The 17,500-nt window shown below is 45.7% G+C and overlaps 2 protein-coding genes across 2 annotated transcripts in view; one reads left to right on the forward strand and one right to left on the reverse strand.

Moving 5' to 3' along the window:
- The window catches only part of LOC134446435 (VPS10 domain-containing receptor SorCS1-like), a 549,670-nt gene that overhangs the window by 42,953 nt on the left and 489,217 nt on the right, over positions 1–17,500 (forward strand). The gene's annotated exons all lie outside the window — the stretch shown is intronic.
- On the reverse strand, positions 7,339–8,597 carry LOC134445123 (uncharacterized). The gene has a single exon (XM_063194210.1). The coding sequence runs from the start codon at positions 8,551–8,553 to the stop codon at positions 7,339–7,341; it is 1,215 nt and encodes a 404-aa protein (XP_063050280.1). The 5' UTR covers positions 8,554–8,597.

The raw sequence follows: 17,500 nt of genomic DNA on the forward strand, positions 1-17,500 counted from the left end.
GCCCACCGGGAATTACCCTCTATGCCAGATGGCCAGTCCAGTCATAGTTCTTTGGAATAAATGACACTTTTGTCCTGATAGGTCATTTCACAGTCTTTTGTGACTCCATTGTGCAGTCTGAGAAGTTCATTTCTCAAGCCACTCTTTTGCAGTTTCATCGGTCAGTGGAGGGCATACTGTCCTATTCCATGATAAAAAAAAAGAAAAAGAAAACAACGTACCATATGCTCTTCATGTTTACTGTCAGTGTGAATGATTTGTCTTTTGAATGATTTAAAGAGCAATAGGACTGTTCTTCAGAGTCTACGGTATGTGTGAGCGTCATGTAGTGCTACTGAGAGTCTTTGAAGGACCATTTTCAGCCTCTTCATGAGAGACGTGGGCGATGTACAAGCCATCTTCTGCTTCACTCTCTTTAGCAACGTTTTAGTTTCATCCTCAGCCATTTTTGTCCTGGTCCCACGGAAATGGAGGGCCCATACTTGGGTTCTCAATACATTGCTTGCATTGTATTTAGGGGGGCCTTCAGTTGACTTTTTACCAGGCTTTTCAGAAGTGCTTTTAAGAAATAACTAATAATTTAACTAATAATTATTCTGGTCTGTTTTCGGTCCCCGTACAGCTCTCAGAGAGGGTGTTAAGAGCCTTGAACCAGAACCTGGTGCAGTTCACCTTGAGGCCAGCGGTCCAGATCACCGTCTATGCTGCACACCTGTCAGCAGGTGAGTCCATTCATATCAAATCTTTAATTTTATTTTTCATTTTATCTGGTTAGATTTTGACAAATAAGTACATTAAATTAATTCCATGCACCTACAGCGCCCCTAGTGGACACCAGTGAGAACCACAGTGGTCCGGCCATGCTGATGCTGCTGTCGGTGGTGGTGGTGGGCCTGGCCGTGTTTGTCATCTACAAGTTCAAAAGGTAACCTGCTCCGCCCACAGAGTCAATCACATAATCACTTTCACATCATCACTGGAGGGCTTTACCATGAGTCTTATTATTGTAATTCTTTCCTCAAGGAAGATCCCAGGCCTCAGCATCTATGCACAGGTGCAGGTCGAAAAAGAACAAGAAATGATCAACAGCCCGGTGGAGGTGGAGCTGGCCGTGGACGCCACTACAATGGTGGAGAAGGCCGCAGTGGAGTCCGCAACCATGACGACGACAGCAGCAGCAGCGGCGGCGGCCATATTGTCCATACAGTCAACGGCAGCAACAGCCATTAAGCCTGTTTATCCATCACAACTACCATCACCACGACAACTACCACAACCAGAACAACTACCACCATCACCACCACGGCAAATACCACAACCACAACAACCACCATCACAGCAACGTCAACAGCAGCAGCACCACCCGCACAGGGAGTTGGTGATGACGCCATCTGCACTGGAACATCCTGGCCTGGGATACAGAGCTCATGCTAGCGGTGAGTCTATAGCAGTGTTTCTCAAACTTTGTCAGACCAAGGACCACTTTGTCCCCCCAAAAATGGTCTGGGACAACCTGTCAACTGAATTGACTGTTGATGGGTGCTAATTTCACACTGCTAATTTCGATGCAGATCACTTACTTTTCATTCACATTTACAAGCCTGTCTTATTGGGGTTGTAATTATGCTACAAATATAGCCTGCTAGCTAGAATTCCCTTCGCGGACCACCAGTGGTCCCCGGACCACACTTTGAGAATCACTGGTCTATGGTTTGGGAGGATTTTAAGAAAAATACTGGATGTAATGGACTGTATGCTACATATATGCTCAAAAATGTGAAGCGGTGTTATTGACGGTCTTACAACTTTTATAAATTATCCAATTTCCCAGAACACCGAAGAAGCACAAGAGACAGATCTAAACCATCCACCAATGCTATGTTTATTTTGGTTCTTTTGATAAACAGTATATGGTAAAATGGTAAAAACTGCTGATTGTCCAACGTTTGTTTTGCCTTTCACAGACAGGACGGCAAAGGCACATTGGGAAAGCCATGCGTGTTGATGCCCCTTAATCGGACGTCAAGGTGGCATCGGGATTTCCTGATGACATCAGTGGCTCAATCTGGAGGGGAGCAACTTGGGCAGCAAAGGGCGAAGTCAGTCTCTGTGGCGTAGTGCACTGCAGTGCCACACCACAGGAACACTATTACAGGCAGGGCCGCTGACAGCTTTGGATGGGCCCAGGACACAGTCATCTGAAAGGGCCTCCCACCCAACACATTCAATGTAATGAGGACCCAATTATGGGCCCCTTATCTCTCAGCCAGGGCCCGGGACAACTGACCCCTTTGTCCCCCCTTGTCGGCGCCATGCACACCCCAGGAACATAATTACATGGGAACTCTTGCGTTACTTCTGGAGTTGATGGTGAGCATGGATTGGCTACGATCCAACTTCAGATCCTCCTGTCCTGGTCGTGGTCTCCAGCTGGGATAAACCAACCAGCACCTTGGGGAACAGCTTTGCCACATGGAAAATGCTAAATTATCGTACCAAAACCTCAGAATTGGCTTTTGGGGAGAAAATGATTGTGTTGTCACCCAAATTGTCATTTCAAGGCATCTAATTGAACTGAATGACAACTCTAAAATTATCATACGTCATGTTTTTTCGGGGAATAAGGCAGAAGGATAAAGACAGCTCAGACCACATCCGGCATAAGGAGAACTGAGAATGTAACCGACTCATCGACGAGGAGGCAGTTGTCTCGATATGTCACCAGTATTTATTTTACAGGTCTGAAAATACATAAAACACAGCCATCAGGCAACAGCGCATTTCAGCTTCTTTTCTCCAGCTCTGCATTACGATTACTTCTCTCTGTTACATTTAACACAAATTAACATTATCACATGGACGGTCTCGTTGCATAGTCACGTGACCGCATAGAAGTTCAGGCAATGCAAACTTGAGTACAACGAACAAAGCTAAAACAGTAACAATCTTCACACTAGATAACTGCCATTTAGCATTCTCATTCCATTACACGTTACTGTGTCGAAAATCAACCAAGGAAACACCGAAAACACACCAGCTTACCTGAAAATACATAAAACACAGCCATCAGGCAACAGCGCATTTCAGCTTCTTTTCTCCAGCTCTGCATTACGATTACTTCTCTGTTTAGCTGGACATGCATAGAGCAGCGCTGCCACCTAGTGGACGGGCTGGTGCGTTCACAAACTGCAACCCAAAAACATATTCTTCTCCAGGCAATACAATTGCATTGAGGGCGCTACACTCTCCCCCTCAAAATAAAATGTCTTCAACATTACATTTGTTAGACATATTTCATTATCCATACTCTCCTCTTCCACCTGTGTCAAGCGGCATAAAGAAAATTCTTTAGGTCATTAATGCATTATAGCAAAGTGTCACACTATTTCACAGGCCACATTTCTAACCATCATAACTCAGTTCACCACTCAAGGCACCTAGTCATGCCTGTCACTTATGCTATAGGGAATACCTTGATAGCCTGCACATCTTTCTGCGGTAAGCTGTAGGTCAGTAAACACATTTCAATTACATAATACATCACTTAAACAAGAAATCTCCAACACACACATTGAACAAAAGTCTTTTTTCAGAGTCTGGGTATAGGGGTCTCTTCACCCGCGGACACTAATGTCCATCACAGTCCAGGGGCGCCACAGAGTGTGGACTGCTGGAGACTTACAGTTTATCTGCAGATTGTTTGTGCGTGCCTCTACCACAGATGGCTTACCTAGTTCCTCGTAGGTGAGGATTCTTGGCCGACGCCGCTCTCTCTCTGGGCGAGTACTCACCGGCGGTCGATCAGGCTCCTCATCAGATACCTGTGCCGAGTCAAGCTGGTCGTCGCGCTCAGGATCTGGAGTCTCTTCCCGGATGTCCGGGCCTACTGTCTCTGGTAGGGCTGCATCAGCCCCGCCATCTTCCAGGTGCGACTCCCCAGTTGCTATTGCAGGGTCTGGAACAAACGATGGGGCTGCTGGATTGAGCACGCTGTCCTCTCTGGACTGGCACCTGTCGTGAGTAAACCTGCAGATGTACTCACTGTCCTCTTCACTTTCACTGTCCGTGTGTTCAGTGTGTCTTGTTTGTCTGGTGCTTGCTGTTCTTGTAGGTCGTTCTCTTGTGAAACCGGTCTCTCTCTGATGTCGTCGGCCCCTGCCCTGTCTCTCATCCTCTGATTCATCCAATGGCAAGCTATCACATGGGAGCAATAGATTCCTGTGGAGCACTCTTGTCTTTCCTCCACCTTCAGGCATCACTTCATAGACAGGACTATCGTTGTTCCTCCTTTTCACTATCCGATGCACTTTGTCCTCCCAATACGACCGCAGCTTGCCTGGGCCTCCCCTTTCAGACAGATTACGAACTAGAACTCTTCCCCCAGGCTGCAGATCATTTCCATGCACTTTCCTGTCATAGCATTGCTTCCCTCTTTCAGCTTCTCTGACCGCTGTTTTTGAGGCAATTTCATAGGCCTGTCGCATTCTGTCCTGCCATTTCTGCACATACTCTCTGTAACTCTCTTGCTTGTCTGTTGCTGGTAAATTGAAAAGTGTGTCAATGGGCAAGCGGGGAGAGCGGCCAAAGAGCAAGTAGTAAGGGGAAAATCCAGTTGCCTCACTACGTGTGCAGTTATAGGCGTGCACCATTTTATCTAAGGAGTTCTTCCAGTCTGCTTTCTCTGAATCGGTCAGGGTGCGCAACATGGACAAAAGCGTTCTGTTGAAACGTTCCACCTGTCCGTTTCCTTGTGGATGGTAACACGTTGTATGGGAAGCTCGCACTCCACAACATTTCTGTAGCTGAGCCATTAGCTGGTTTTCGAACTCTCGTCCCATATCGTGATGGAATTTTTCTGGAAATCCAAAACAGAGTGCAAAGTCGTTAAACACCTTTTCCACTACGGTTTTAGCAGACTTATTTTTCGTGGCGTAAGCCTGGGCAAACCGTGTGTAGTGGTCCATCACCACAAGTATGTATTCATAGCCATTCTTACATGTTTCCAGATGTAGGAAGTCCATTGACACTAATTCAAAGGGGCGAGTAGTGACAATTGGTACCAGGGGTGCTCTAGTGGGCTTTGGTGGACGTTTTCTCTTCAGGCATTCACATTTATGCATGACAAATTGCTCAATATCTTCTTGCATGTGTGGCCAATAAAATCTTTCCCTGATCAGGTCTACTGTTCTTTCCACACCTGGGTGTCCCATTTCTTTATGTAATGTATTGAACACAGTCTGGCAGTACTCATGTGGGAGGATCAGCTGGTTCCGACTCCCTGACTGTCTGTAAAGCACACCATCTGGGTTGAGATACAGTTTACTCCACTGGCGAAGGAGTACTCTCACATCGGGATGCTCTGATCTCAGAGATCCTGCAGTTGGGGCCTGGCCTACTCTCTTAGCCTGCAAGATGGGCCTGATCACTGGGTCTCTTTCTTGGCTGTCTAACAGCTTTTCCGGTGTGAGAGGCTCACTGGGGTCTGTTGGGGGAGGGTCGGCCAGCAAGTCCAGTATCTCCACTTTTAATGGGCTAATACACGCAAGAGATCCCTCCTTCTGCACTGACACCCCTTCCACCGACGCACTAATGGCATCTTGGGAGATCTCTTCTGTGCATTGCTGCATATACGTTTCTATGGGCATCCTAGAAAGGCCGTCAGCGTCAGCATTATACCGACCTGGGCGGTATTTTATGGAGAAATTGAAATCTGCGAGCTGGGCAACCCAGCGGTGGCCTGTTGCGTTAAGTTTAGCAGTAGAGAGGACATACGTTAAGGGATTATTGTCAGTATAAACAGTGAACTGTGGGGCATGATACAAGTAATCCCGAAACCTCTCGCACACTGCCCATTTGAGTGCTAAAAATTCTAGTTTGCCTGAATGCATGTGGTAATTCTTTTCAGGTGGGGTCAGTGTTCGTGAGCCATAACCTATCACAACCATCTTGCCCTTCTGTCTCTGGTACAGAACTGCTCCTAACCCCTCTTGTGAGGCATCACAATGGAGAACGAAGGGTGCTGTCATATCTGGGTATCCTAGAATTGGAGGGGCAATTAACTTGTCAATTAAAGAATTTAGTACTTCTTGGTGACTGTGTGTCCAGCTAATGGGATAGTGTGGCGGCAGGTTACCTTTGTGTTTGGTATTCACCCCCTTCTTCCCCTTTGCCTCTGCGGTGGGTGCTTGATTCATAGGAGCGGATGACAGCAGCTGATAGAGGGGTTTGGCCAGTCGGGAGAAGTTCGGTATGTATGCTCTGTAGTAGGAGAGGAATCCCAGGAGCTTTCTCAAGTCTCCCACAGTTGTAGGTGTCCTCTCTTTCAAGGCTAACACAGGTGCTATTTCGGCAGGGTCCATGGTATAGCCGTCACTGGAGACCATGCGTCCCAGAAAACGCACTTTGTTTTTGAACATCTCACACTTGCGTGGGCTCAACTTCACACCATGTTTTTGGTATCTTTGCAGTACCGTTCGGATGCACTGGAGATGGGTCTCGAAACTAGAACTATGCACTAAATTGTCATCAAGGTAGGGTTGGCACATGACACCTCTAAGGCCCAGCAAACACTCCTCCATATTCCTTTGAAATTCAGCGGGGGCTGAACTGAGTCCAAAAGGGATACGGATCCAGTGGTATAGCCCCCAAGGTGTAATAAAAGCAGTCAAGGGCTGGCTTTGCTCATCTAAAAAGCCTTGGTGATAGGCTTTGCCCTGATCCAGGACTGAAAACCAAGAGCTACCACTCAGAGAGTCCAGCATGTCTTGTATTCTGGGTATGGGGTGGCTATCAGGAACTGATTTCCTGTTTAATTCCCTATAATCACAACATAATCTCAGACTACCATCTTTTTTCTCACACATACTATTGGTGAGGCATATGGTGATCTTGACTGAGCTATCCAGCCACGGTTGAGTAGGTCTTGGATGTATTCTTTTACTTCCTGGTGAAGGGGTTTGGGCACAGACATGTATGTTTTCTTAACAGGAGTGGTGTCGTGCAATGTGATGTGTAATTTCAAGGAGGGAATGCACCCAATATCCTCATCATCATATGCAAAGGCGTGGCACTCTTCTCGTAGCTAGTAAAAAAGCAGCACTCCCGGATGAAGTTCTTGCAGTTTTAATACTGGGTTAGCATGGCAGACAGACAGACATTTCGGCCTAAGCCTTCTTCAGCGTCTTTAAGACGCTGAAGAAGGCTTAGGCCGAAACGTCTGTCTGTCTGCCATGCTAACCCAGTATTAAAACTGCAAGAAATTGATCCGGGAGTGTGGCTTTTTTACTATACATGAACTTTGCTGTTTGAAAGTTGTCGGAGTTGAGCGCACTTTCTCTACTAAAACTCTTCTCGTAGCAACTGCCTTGCCTGCTCTTGCTGCCACACCTCTAAGTGGTCCAAATTGACTGGGGGATCCCACTGGCTCGGTTTATGTCTGGTTTCCTTGTCCGCATCATTATTTCCCTGGTCCATTGGAGACTCAAGTCCCTTTCCCTTTTCAGCAGCAAGTGGTTGTTCTGAATGGACTGAATATGCTGTTTTTATTGCTTGCAGATGACCAAGGACTGTGCGTGGATTCAGTCTAATGTCATAACTGTTTGTATTCCTGATCGGAAGGGCCACATACATACTCTGCCCTGCTGTCACGGCAACCAGTCCTTCTTTTACAGTTATGCCATCAGGTAGGTCAGGGAGGTCACAGGGGACGAACAGCAGACTCTGGCCCTTAAATTGAATTCCAGCACAGGCCCTTACATGCACAGTGGTAACCTTTCCTGCTTGCAGATATACTTTCTTCTTGCCTGTCTGAACTGTCCCTACTTCACCAGCCGAATCATCTCTGATTAACTCCATCATTAACTTTGCTGTCTTAAAGGTCACAGAAAAAGCCTGGCTCAGTTTCCGGATCAAATGTGAAGTTGGCTGTCCCTCGTCCCTGTCACTTATTAGTGCTTGAATGACATTGAAACCGATAATCGGTTGCTCTGCAACATTTGGGTCACTGGACACCAATATGGGGGCTAGTAATGGCTCTGAGGAGTTTGGCCTTTCAGCTAATCTAAATTCCACCTCAACCCACCCTAAGAATGGTATCTCAGTTTGGTTAGCAGCAAGGCCGATCAAATTACCTGGCCCTAATAGTTCTTCAATGGGGCGTACTTCGCGATGGGGGAGGTGAGTCTTTCTCCATTTTTCATTGATGATACTGGCCTGTGCACCTGTGTCCCAAAGTGCTTCCACGGCAACACTGTCAAATAGGCATTGTACCAGACACCTCTCACCGATGAGATTTAACAGCTTTGCCTTGCGATGAGGAGGGAGGTAGCTGACAGGAGTGCTGTCCCCTGTAGCAGTTGCCCTAGATGTCACAGGGTTGAAGTTTGCATTGGCCCTGTCTGCTGATAGGTTGACAGTGCGACGGGCTGGGGACCTTTGGTGTTGGGCTACTGGCGGTCCTGACCTAGCAGCCCCCTCCCGTTTCCCTGCTCCCTCTTTTGCCTGCAGCCTCGGGAGAGGTGTCCCTCTTGGCCACAGTTGTAGCAGTGGGTACATGACTCACCCCTTTGTGCTTCTCGGCAGGATCTGCACCCAAGTGGCCTCCGACGGGGGGAGTTCATGTATACGGCCGGCTGTGGTTGTTGACTGGCCCCTACAGTCTGCAGGACCACCTTTTTCATCTCCATTATTTCAGCCCTGAGATCCTCAATTTGTTTCTGAGAGTCTGTGCTTTGTTCAGGGCATCGGGCCTGGCACTTTTTGTTTTTGCTGGCGGCCCCGCCTTTCTCAGACATGTCTGTCCCCACATGTTGGGCCTCACCATCCCCACTAAACCCAGACAGGGGAAGATTGGAGGGTCCTTCGATTTGAACATCATTTATTCTAGGGGGGCGTTGCACCCCCGTCTTCCTCAATTTCTGCTGCCTCTCCTGTTCTAAATTTTCGGCCTCATTGACACGTTCGATCAGCACCTCATCTGAGACATGATAATCAGATAGGTAGGGCTTGAGCTGGAATTTCACTGCATCACTAATCAGTCCAGTCTCCAATGACCGCACAAATCGCCTCTGAATCAAGTCTGCACTTAATTTTTCTCCTTCATCCTCTTCACCCCGCTTACACAGTTTCTCCCTCAGTTCCATAGCTCGGAAAAGGAAATTCTGTGCTGATTCTTTTGGGTCCTGTGATAGTGTCATTAGCCTATGCAGGAGGTCAGAGGATGAATCCACTTTATAGTGGCCCCGTAGAATTGTCTTCAGTATGGCAAGAGTGAGATTGTTCTTAATTTCTAACAAATCTCTAAGAGCTAGGCCTGGACTGACAGCCCTAATGACAGCTTCGATAATCTCTGTTTCTGAGTGACCTTTTCGCTGCCCCGTTTCTATTTGGTTCATGAGACCGGTATAAGACAACTTATCTTTCTGTCCAGCCTCCCCAATCTGTCCTGAGATCCGGAACTCCCTCCTCAGTGTCACCTCAGGAATTTTCTTTGATGTGTCAGATGACGTGCTTTTGCTCTCAAAAGTGGTCATTGTTTTGACTCTCTCTCCTGCTGCATCAATCTCGCCCTGTAGCAATTTGAGTGCTTCTGTCTGTTCTTTTTGGAGTTGGGAATATTTCTCCTTTAACTGTTCTAACTCAGAATTTTCCTGTGGTGGTGGGGCCATTTGCTCAACTACTTTTGTTTGCATGGATTTAATGAGGGACAGTGTATCTTTAAGGCACTGCGAGAGCACGTCATGGTCTTCCTTTTCCTCAATGGTGTCTAAAGTGTTTTCTGCTAGCCTGATGAGGGCCCGCCTTGCTAGACTCTGGAACCCTCCCGTTTCTGGCTCTTCACACTTTAATGCCTGACACACTGCTATGAGTTCTTCTGGCTTCCCAAGCGTAAGCAATGCCTCACTCACGTTATCCCTGAGCTCCTCCATTCTTCTAGTTGTTTCTCTCTCTCTAGGTTCGTCTCTTGTTTTGAAGCTGGGCATCAACGGTGTTAGCACAACTTCTCCTGGCTCATTGGCTCGCCAAAATGTAACCGACTCATCGACGAGGAGGCAGTTGTCTCGATATGTCACCAGTATTTATTTTACAGGTCTGAAAATACATAAAACACAGCCATCAGGCAACAGCGCATTTCAGCTTCTTTTCTCCAGCTCTGCATTACGATTACTTCTCTGTGTTACATTTAACACAAATTAACATTATCACACGGACGGTCTCGTTGCATAGTCACGTGACCGCATAGAAGTTCAGGCAATGCAAACTTGAGTACAACGAACAAAGCTAAAACAGTAACAATCTTCACACTAGATAACTGCCATTTAGCATTCTCATTCCATTACACGTTACTGTGTCGAAAATCAATCAAGGAAACACCGAAAACACACCAGCTTACCTGAAAATACATAAAACACAGCCATCAGGCAACAGCGCATTTCAGCTTCTTTTCTCCAGCTCTGCATTACGATTACTTCTCTGTTTAGCTGGACATGCATAGAGCAGCGCTGCCACCTAGTGGACGGGCTGGTGCGTTCACAAACTGCAACCCAAAAACATGTTCTTCTCCAGGCAATACAATTGCATTGAGGGCGCTACAAGAACACACACTGGACACACACAGATGGCTATTTTTCATTTATGCTTTAGAGGACAACTTCTTCTGAATCTGCCTTGTTTGTTTGAAAGTCAAAGCCCACCTGGGAAACTCCAACTCCCATTGTCACTGTGACACAGCACTCCACAGCACACAAGTGAACACTGCACACTGCACACCACGAAATTGCATTTATGCCTCACCCCTGCAAGGGGGCAGGCTCAAATGGGGCCCCAAGGGAGCAGTGCGGCGGGACGGTACCACGATCAGGGTACATCAGTCATGGAGGAGGATGGGGGAGAGCACTGGTTAATTACTCCCCCCCAACTTAGTGGGTCGGGACTCGAACCAGCAACCTTTTGGATACAAGTCTGACGCCCTAACCGCTTAGCGATGACTGCCCCTGTTTGGTCATTGACCCTACCAATTCCCCACCTAGCCAAATCACAGCAACCAAAAACAAACTCAACATCCTACTAGGCTGCCACTGAGAACATGCCAAGGTGAGAGTCAGGGGGATGTATAGTAAGGTCGCCAAATTCTGCCAACTTCACTGATCACTTCACTGAAAACGTGATCATATCACTATTTCAAATACTATTTAATTATGCTAGCGTACATTTTTGGATAGCGGCAACTGTGCAGATGAGGTAATGAGCAATATTAGCTAACATTGGTAGCCCTTTCTATCGTAATTTGGCGATAACGTCCAGCCTGTCCAAAATCTAGTTTCAGCAGCACAATTCACAGGGAAAGGCTCCCAATTCCGCCCGCTTGATTTCAGGTCATGTCGGTATTTCCGTTACTGTTTATTATTCCTTCATGCTGTTGTGCTGATTTCGTTCACACTTGTAGTCCTGGCTTTACCGATGCAGGAACTGTGATTAGTTTGGTCGTTACTGTGAAAACGGTTGAATAATTTTGGTCCTAAAGCGAAACAGAGAAGCGGCCAGGGTGAGTTTTTAGCAGAATGTCGTCGTGAAATTAAAGTTCCATCTCTTTCATGCTGCCGTTACGACACACTTCATTACAATGCTGCTTATGACCGTTTGACTCGGTTTTAAATGTCATCACCATTTCAAATTATAAGCATACAAACTCTGTATCATGTCGATATCCATTCCTGACTTAAACAGTGGATACATCATTAACTATCATCACTTATAAGTAGGTGGTCGGAATTGGGGGACTGGCGGAATTAGGCCTCTTGGCTATACCATTCCCACACTGATTCTCGGACCAAGTGACTTTTTGAAACAATATTTAGATGTCATGTCATCATGTATGGGGTTGACCAGCAGTGGCCTTCCCCCTTTTCCAACCATTTTGTTGCCTTCAGTGATTATGAGAATAAATTATTGAATCTTGACTCTTTTTTTCCACAATCTGATTCCATGTCCATTGTATCTTACATACAATATGAGAATGCGTTACACCTACCCCGCATACAGGGACGGATGATGCCTGGATCTCTATCAGTGCTGGACTGGGGGAGAAAAAGGGCCCGGCACTTATGGCTTAAAGGGGCCCCTCATGGGGGAGAAAAAGGGCCCGGCACTTATGGCTTAAAGGGGCCCCTCATGGGGGAGAAAAAGGGCCCGGCACTTATGGCTTAAAGGGGCCCCTCATGGGGGAGAAAAAGGGCCCGGCACTAATGGCTTAAAGGGGCCCCTCATGGGGGAGAAAAAGGGCCTGGGCACTTATGGCTTAAAGGGGCCCTCATGGCCCCTCATGCTTAGCAGCACAGAATTGTCTCACCAGTGGGCCCCACACCCTCGTGGGCCCCTGTTTTTCAACCATTTTTTTTCATTTCTGAAAATAGGGGCCCAGGAGGGTGCACGCCCACCAGGAAATACCCGCTATGCCCGATGGCCAATCCAGCCCTGATCTCAACCACAACATCCTGCTGTGTTGGAAAAATAGTTCTTTGACACAAAAGGTTTTAAGCTTTATACTCATTTATCATGGCCATTCCTGCCACTGACTGAACTCTGTAAATTAAAACTGTACAGTTTTGTATACATTTTGTACATACTGGAAATGCTGTAATGTACAGTACATACAAGAATGTTCTATTAAAAGTGGCTTGCCACTGTTTCTTGCTTTATTTTCTTGTAAAATAGTGATGCAGTATTTATTAGGCTTACATTGTCTATATTTAAAAGAAGACATGTACCGGTACATGTACATTTTGTAAATTATGAATGTGTTTGTGAGATATTTGTGTATTTTTATAACAAACAACAAAAAAATACCTTAAAATATTATCAGTTGCACAATGAACAAAAACATGATTTATATACAGACCACTCTTCTGTAGTAGTACTTGAACTCCATTTTCTTTGATGGATATTGTTATCATCGTTCGCTTAAAAGTTATAAAAAAGTATAAAAAGTTATAAAAGTTTGCTTTGTTTTGTTTGTGTTCATGTTAATAATCAGATACAGGTTCAAATATCTTGATTTGGTCTTTTGTGTTGCTGCACTCTTCTCTATACTTTGTACTCTAATGTCTGCATTTGTATAACAGTAAATACAATATTAGCTCATGATGTCATGATTTGCAGTATTTCATTTAATCGACTCTGCATGAAAACAGAAGGCGATAGTGATTTTCTTTTTAACATTTTTTTTCTCTTCTCAGTATAGTTTCAGTAGTTCATCAACATGTGTGATAGGCTAGCAATTAATGCCATCTCTTACACCTTTGTTTGGGAATGCAGAGTTCCTCAACGAACCTTCACTTACATTGTGGCAGAATGCAAAATTGTTGTTCTAGGACCCTAAAAAGTTCCACTTATTTCTTCACACATCTTTTCTTAACATGATTTTTAACACTGCACCCTCTCCAGAGGCGTCCAGCACAAAACAGGACAAAACGTACACTACTGTGATCAAAACAGAAAGGAAAAGAGGCAGAGTGAGGGATGGAGGATGCATTTTTATTTTCATGTATTCTGTTTTGCTCCGCTTTGACATAGCACAGGGAAATCCGAGGAAGGAGAAAGGAGCTGTGCTGTGCTCCTCAGAACAGACTTGTTGGTTAGATGGATGTTGTTTGAGGCCTGTCTACCACTTACTGTGGAGCGGTCTGGGGGAAGCCACTCTGCTCGTCAGAAGCACACAGCACGTCTCTCTTTTATTTCATGAAAAGTGACAAGAGGGATTATAGAGAAAGACAGAAAAGCATAGAGATGAGGAGAGAGAGGGAAAAAAGTCAAACCGAGAGAATTAGAATGAATAATACAACCGAATGAAAATAAAATAATTTAACAAAAAAAAACACGTTTCATTTGTTTTATTTATGCTTGAAATATGACACCCCCGGCTTTCTGATGAGCTGATGCTGGCTGCCAGGTGAGGAAAAAAAAGAAAGCGAAAGTGAAAATAAGCATTGGCCCCAACATGTCTGTGGGCCATGTAATATTCATGCCCTCTCCTGCCTGGCTGCCATCCCCACTGTTTTATATGCTCTTTGTCTCACAGTGTGGGGACAAACGATGGGAAAGAAAAAATATATAAATACATAGCTGGACATGCATGAAAGAGAAGCAAAGTGCTGCACATGGGGACATAGAGTCAGAAGGAGAGAGAGAGTGAGAGAGATAGAGAGTGAGAGAGAGAAAAGAACGAGAGAATGTTAGAGAGACATAAAGACAGACTCTGTAATAGAGGGTGCATGTGACAATATGCGTATAGAGAAGCACTGAGAATGGCAATCAAGTTGTCTATACAAGAGCATTTTATAACAGAAGTGTGTGTATGTCCCATGTAAGATTACGCACCATCACTTCTACACAAATAAACCTCACAGCTGACATTGTGTTTTCTGTAATCCTAAGAGGACCAGTGTCTAGATGTGTTTTTCTGTTGTTATATCCTTCTTTGTGCTCTCTCTCTCTCTCTCTCTCTTTCTCTCTCTCTCTCTCTCTCTCTCTCTCTCTCTCTCTCTCTCTCTCTCTCTCTCTCTCTCTCTCTCTCTCTCTCTTTCTCTCTCTCTCTCTCTCTCTCTCTCTTTCTCTCTCTCTCTCTCTCTCTCTCTCTCTCACACACACACACACACACACAAACACTCGCACTCAGTGTGTGTGTGTTTGTGTGTGTGTGTGTTGTCTCATCCTCCCCCATTGTCAATCAAGCGCTGGCCCGGCCATGAATAAAGGATGACAAACGATACGATAGGCCGCATCTAAAAAGGAATACAGTATAAAACCAAAACGACACGATAGGCCGCATCTAAAAAGGAATACAGTATAAAACCGAGATCTTTTACAGAAGTAAAGACCATCATTTACTACTAGGATGACACCATCCCTCAATTAAATTAGATTTCTTTCTTGACGTCACTAAATAACTTGAAATTTAAGATTTTTTTGCTCAACAATTAAAATGTACAAATGAACTCACCAAACAGTTCTTTTAATCATTCCATTCATGCTCCCAGCGTGCGGAAGGAAAGCGGCCTGTTAAAAGAACTGCTGCCAGGACCCGACCCGGTCTGCTGGACCAAAGTGATTGAAAGAGAGAGAGAGAGAGAGCGAGGGATGGAGGGAGAGATAGTGAGGGTTGGATGGAGAGATGAAGACATGACCATGAGGAGAAAGAGAAGGTGGTGGAATGATGAGATAACAGGAAGAGAGAGCAAACAGGGCCGGCCTGGGAGAGAAATAGGGCCCAGGCACTATTGGCTTAAAGGGGCCCCTCATGGGGGAGAAATAGGGCCCAGGCACTATTGGCTTAAAGGGGCCCCTCATGGGGGAGAAATAGGGCCCTGGCACTATTGGCTTAAAGGGACCCCTCATGGGGGAGAAATAGGGCCCAGGCACTATTGGCGTAGCCCCTTAATGCACACTGTACCTCCAGTGGCACGCTGTAATAGTCATTGAAATTTAACTACCATAGCACTACAATACTATTACACAACACAGGCCCTTTAGTAATGCACTACGACTTGGTCATTGCCATACTGGTAACAACAAATGTATAAAGCTGTGTCTTAAGGGGTTAAAGGACCAGTTCAGTCAATTTCAATATGCTGTTGTATTGCTCACGCTACCCTTGTCAGTAGGCTACAGTAGGCCACATTTTTCAGCTAAGCCCTTTCCCAGATATGAGCTATTCTAATGGGGGCAGTGTTTGTTTACATTTTTTTTTTAAATTAACATAGGCCTACTCCAAAATATTTTCCCAAAAGTAATGTAAAAAAAGCGCTGCCCCCATTACAATGTCCAAGATCTCGGAAAAGGCTGAAGAGGAAGGGGAAAAAAAACTCAGGTATTGACAAGTCCAGGGTAGTGTGAGCATTACAACTGCATGTTGAAATTGACTGAACTGGTAATTTAAAAGGCCCCCTCATAATTAGCGGTGCAGAACTGACTCACCGGTGGGCTTCGCACCCTTGTGGCCCCCTATTTTCAGAATATAATGTGTATATATATTTTTTTTAATTAATGTTGTGATAATAGTGGCCCGCTAGGGTGCGGAAACCTGCCCGCTATGCCACATGGCCAGTCCAGCCCTGAGAGCCACCAATAAGAGAGTTAGAGGCAGAGACGGAGAGAGGCCAATTTACCACAAGGAGCGCCAGAAGCAGCATGCAAGCTTATACAAATGAAGAGAAAGAAGAAACAAAAAGAGAACAAACGGCGGCTTAAGTCGTGCCAAAAAAGTGCAGGAGTTAAGTCTGTTGAGACGAGGCTGTCGAGTCAAGTTGAGCCTGGAGGGGGGATTGTTCATGGCCAGTGACTCTGGTCTCTTCAAAGTTGTTGCTGCATGGTGCTCATCAAGGCTTTGGAAGTGTTCCAGAGTAAGAGCAGAGAGAGTAGAGAGAGAGAGGTTCCATTGGCCCATTGTTTCCGGGTTCTATTATTGCAAGGGGGAGGGGGAGAAATCCCCCTTTAGGCAGACCTAGGCAGACCTAAGGACTGTTCTATTCAATGCTAGGAGTATTATGACACGCCCCTTTAGGCAGACCGGAACCTGGTCATGTTAGGTGCCCATAGCAACCTATTACATTGGCATAGCTCTATATACTTAAAGAATCTCTGGTAAGAGGGTCTAGCCCTGTGTCTATGTCTTTCTCATTCTCTCCATCTTTCTTTCCTTCTATCGCTCACTGTAACACAACGCCCCCCCCCTCCACCCCCCGTTTCTCTACTTCTCTTCTCAACTGCAGTCTTTCACTTTCTCTCTGAACACACACACACATTTACAAACAAATTTCCACTCACACATGTTTGTGTGTGTGTGTGTGTGTGTGTGTGTGTGTGTGTGTGTGTGTGTGTGTGTGTGTGTGTGTGTGTGTGTGTGTGTGTGTGTGTGTGTGTGTCTGTGTGTGTGTGTGTGTGTGTGTGTGTGTGTGTGTGTGTGTGTGTGTGTGTGTGTGTGTGTGTGTGTGTGTGTGTGTGTGTGTCTGTGTGTGTTGCAGTCCCACATAATTATGTGAAATGAACACAGATACTTGGGACCAGAAATCAGTTTTTTGAAAGGCTGGTAAATGTGGATGTGACCTCATGTCACAAACTTCCACCAGAGACGGTCTTTTGGGTTAGAACTACCAGAATTAAAAACAAATTGTATTAGCACTTCCGTGAACCCATATCTCGGAAAGCACTTCCATGACGCAATCACAGAATTTAGTCAAAATCTGTGAAACTGCCGTAAAAATTTTGTGTCACATTGGTCCGTGTTCATTTAATGGAACTTTGTGAGATCATGTTGCTGTGTGTGTGTGTGTGTGTGTGTGTGTGTGTGTGTGTGTGTGTGTGTGTGTGTGTGTGTGTGTGTGTGTGTGTGTGTGTGTGTGTGTGTGTGTGTGTGTGTGTGTGTGTGTGTGTGTGTGTGTGTGTGTGTGAGCGCGTGTGTGCGTGTGTGCGTGAGCGCGTGCGTACATGCGTACGTGCGTGCGTGCGT

The sequence above is a fragment of the Engraulis encrasicolus genome, chromosome 1, assembly GCF_034702125.1.
Source record: "Engraulis encrasicolus isolate BLACKSEA-1 chromosome 1, IST_EnEncr_1.0, whole genome shotgun sequence".
Lineage (NCBI taxonomy): Eukaryota > Metazoa > Chordata > Actinopteri > Clupeiformes > Engraulidae > Engraulis > Engraulis encrasicolus.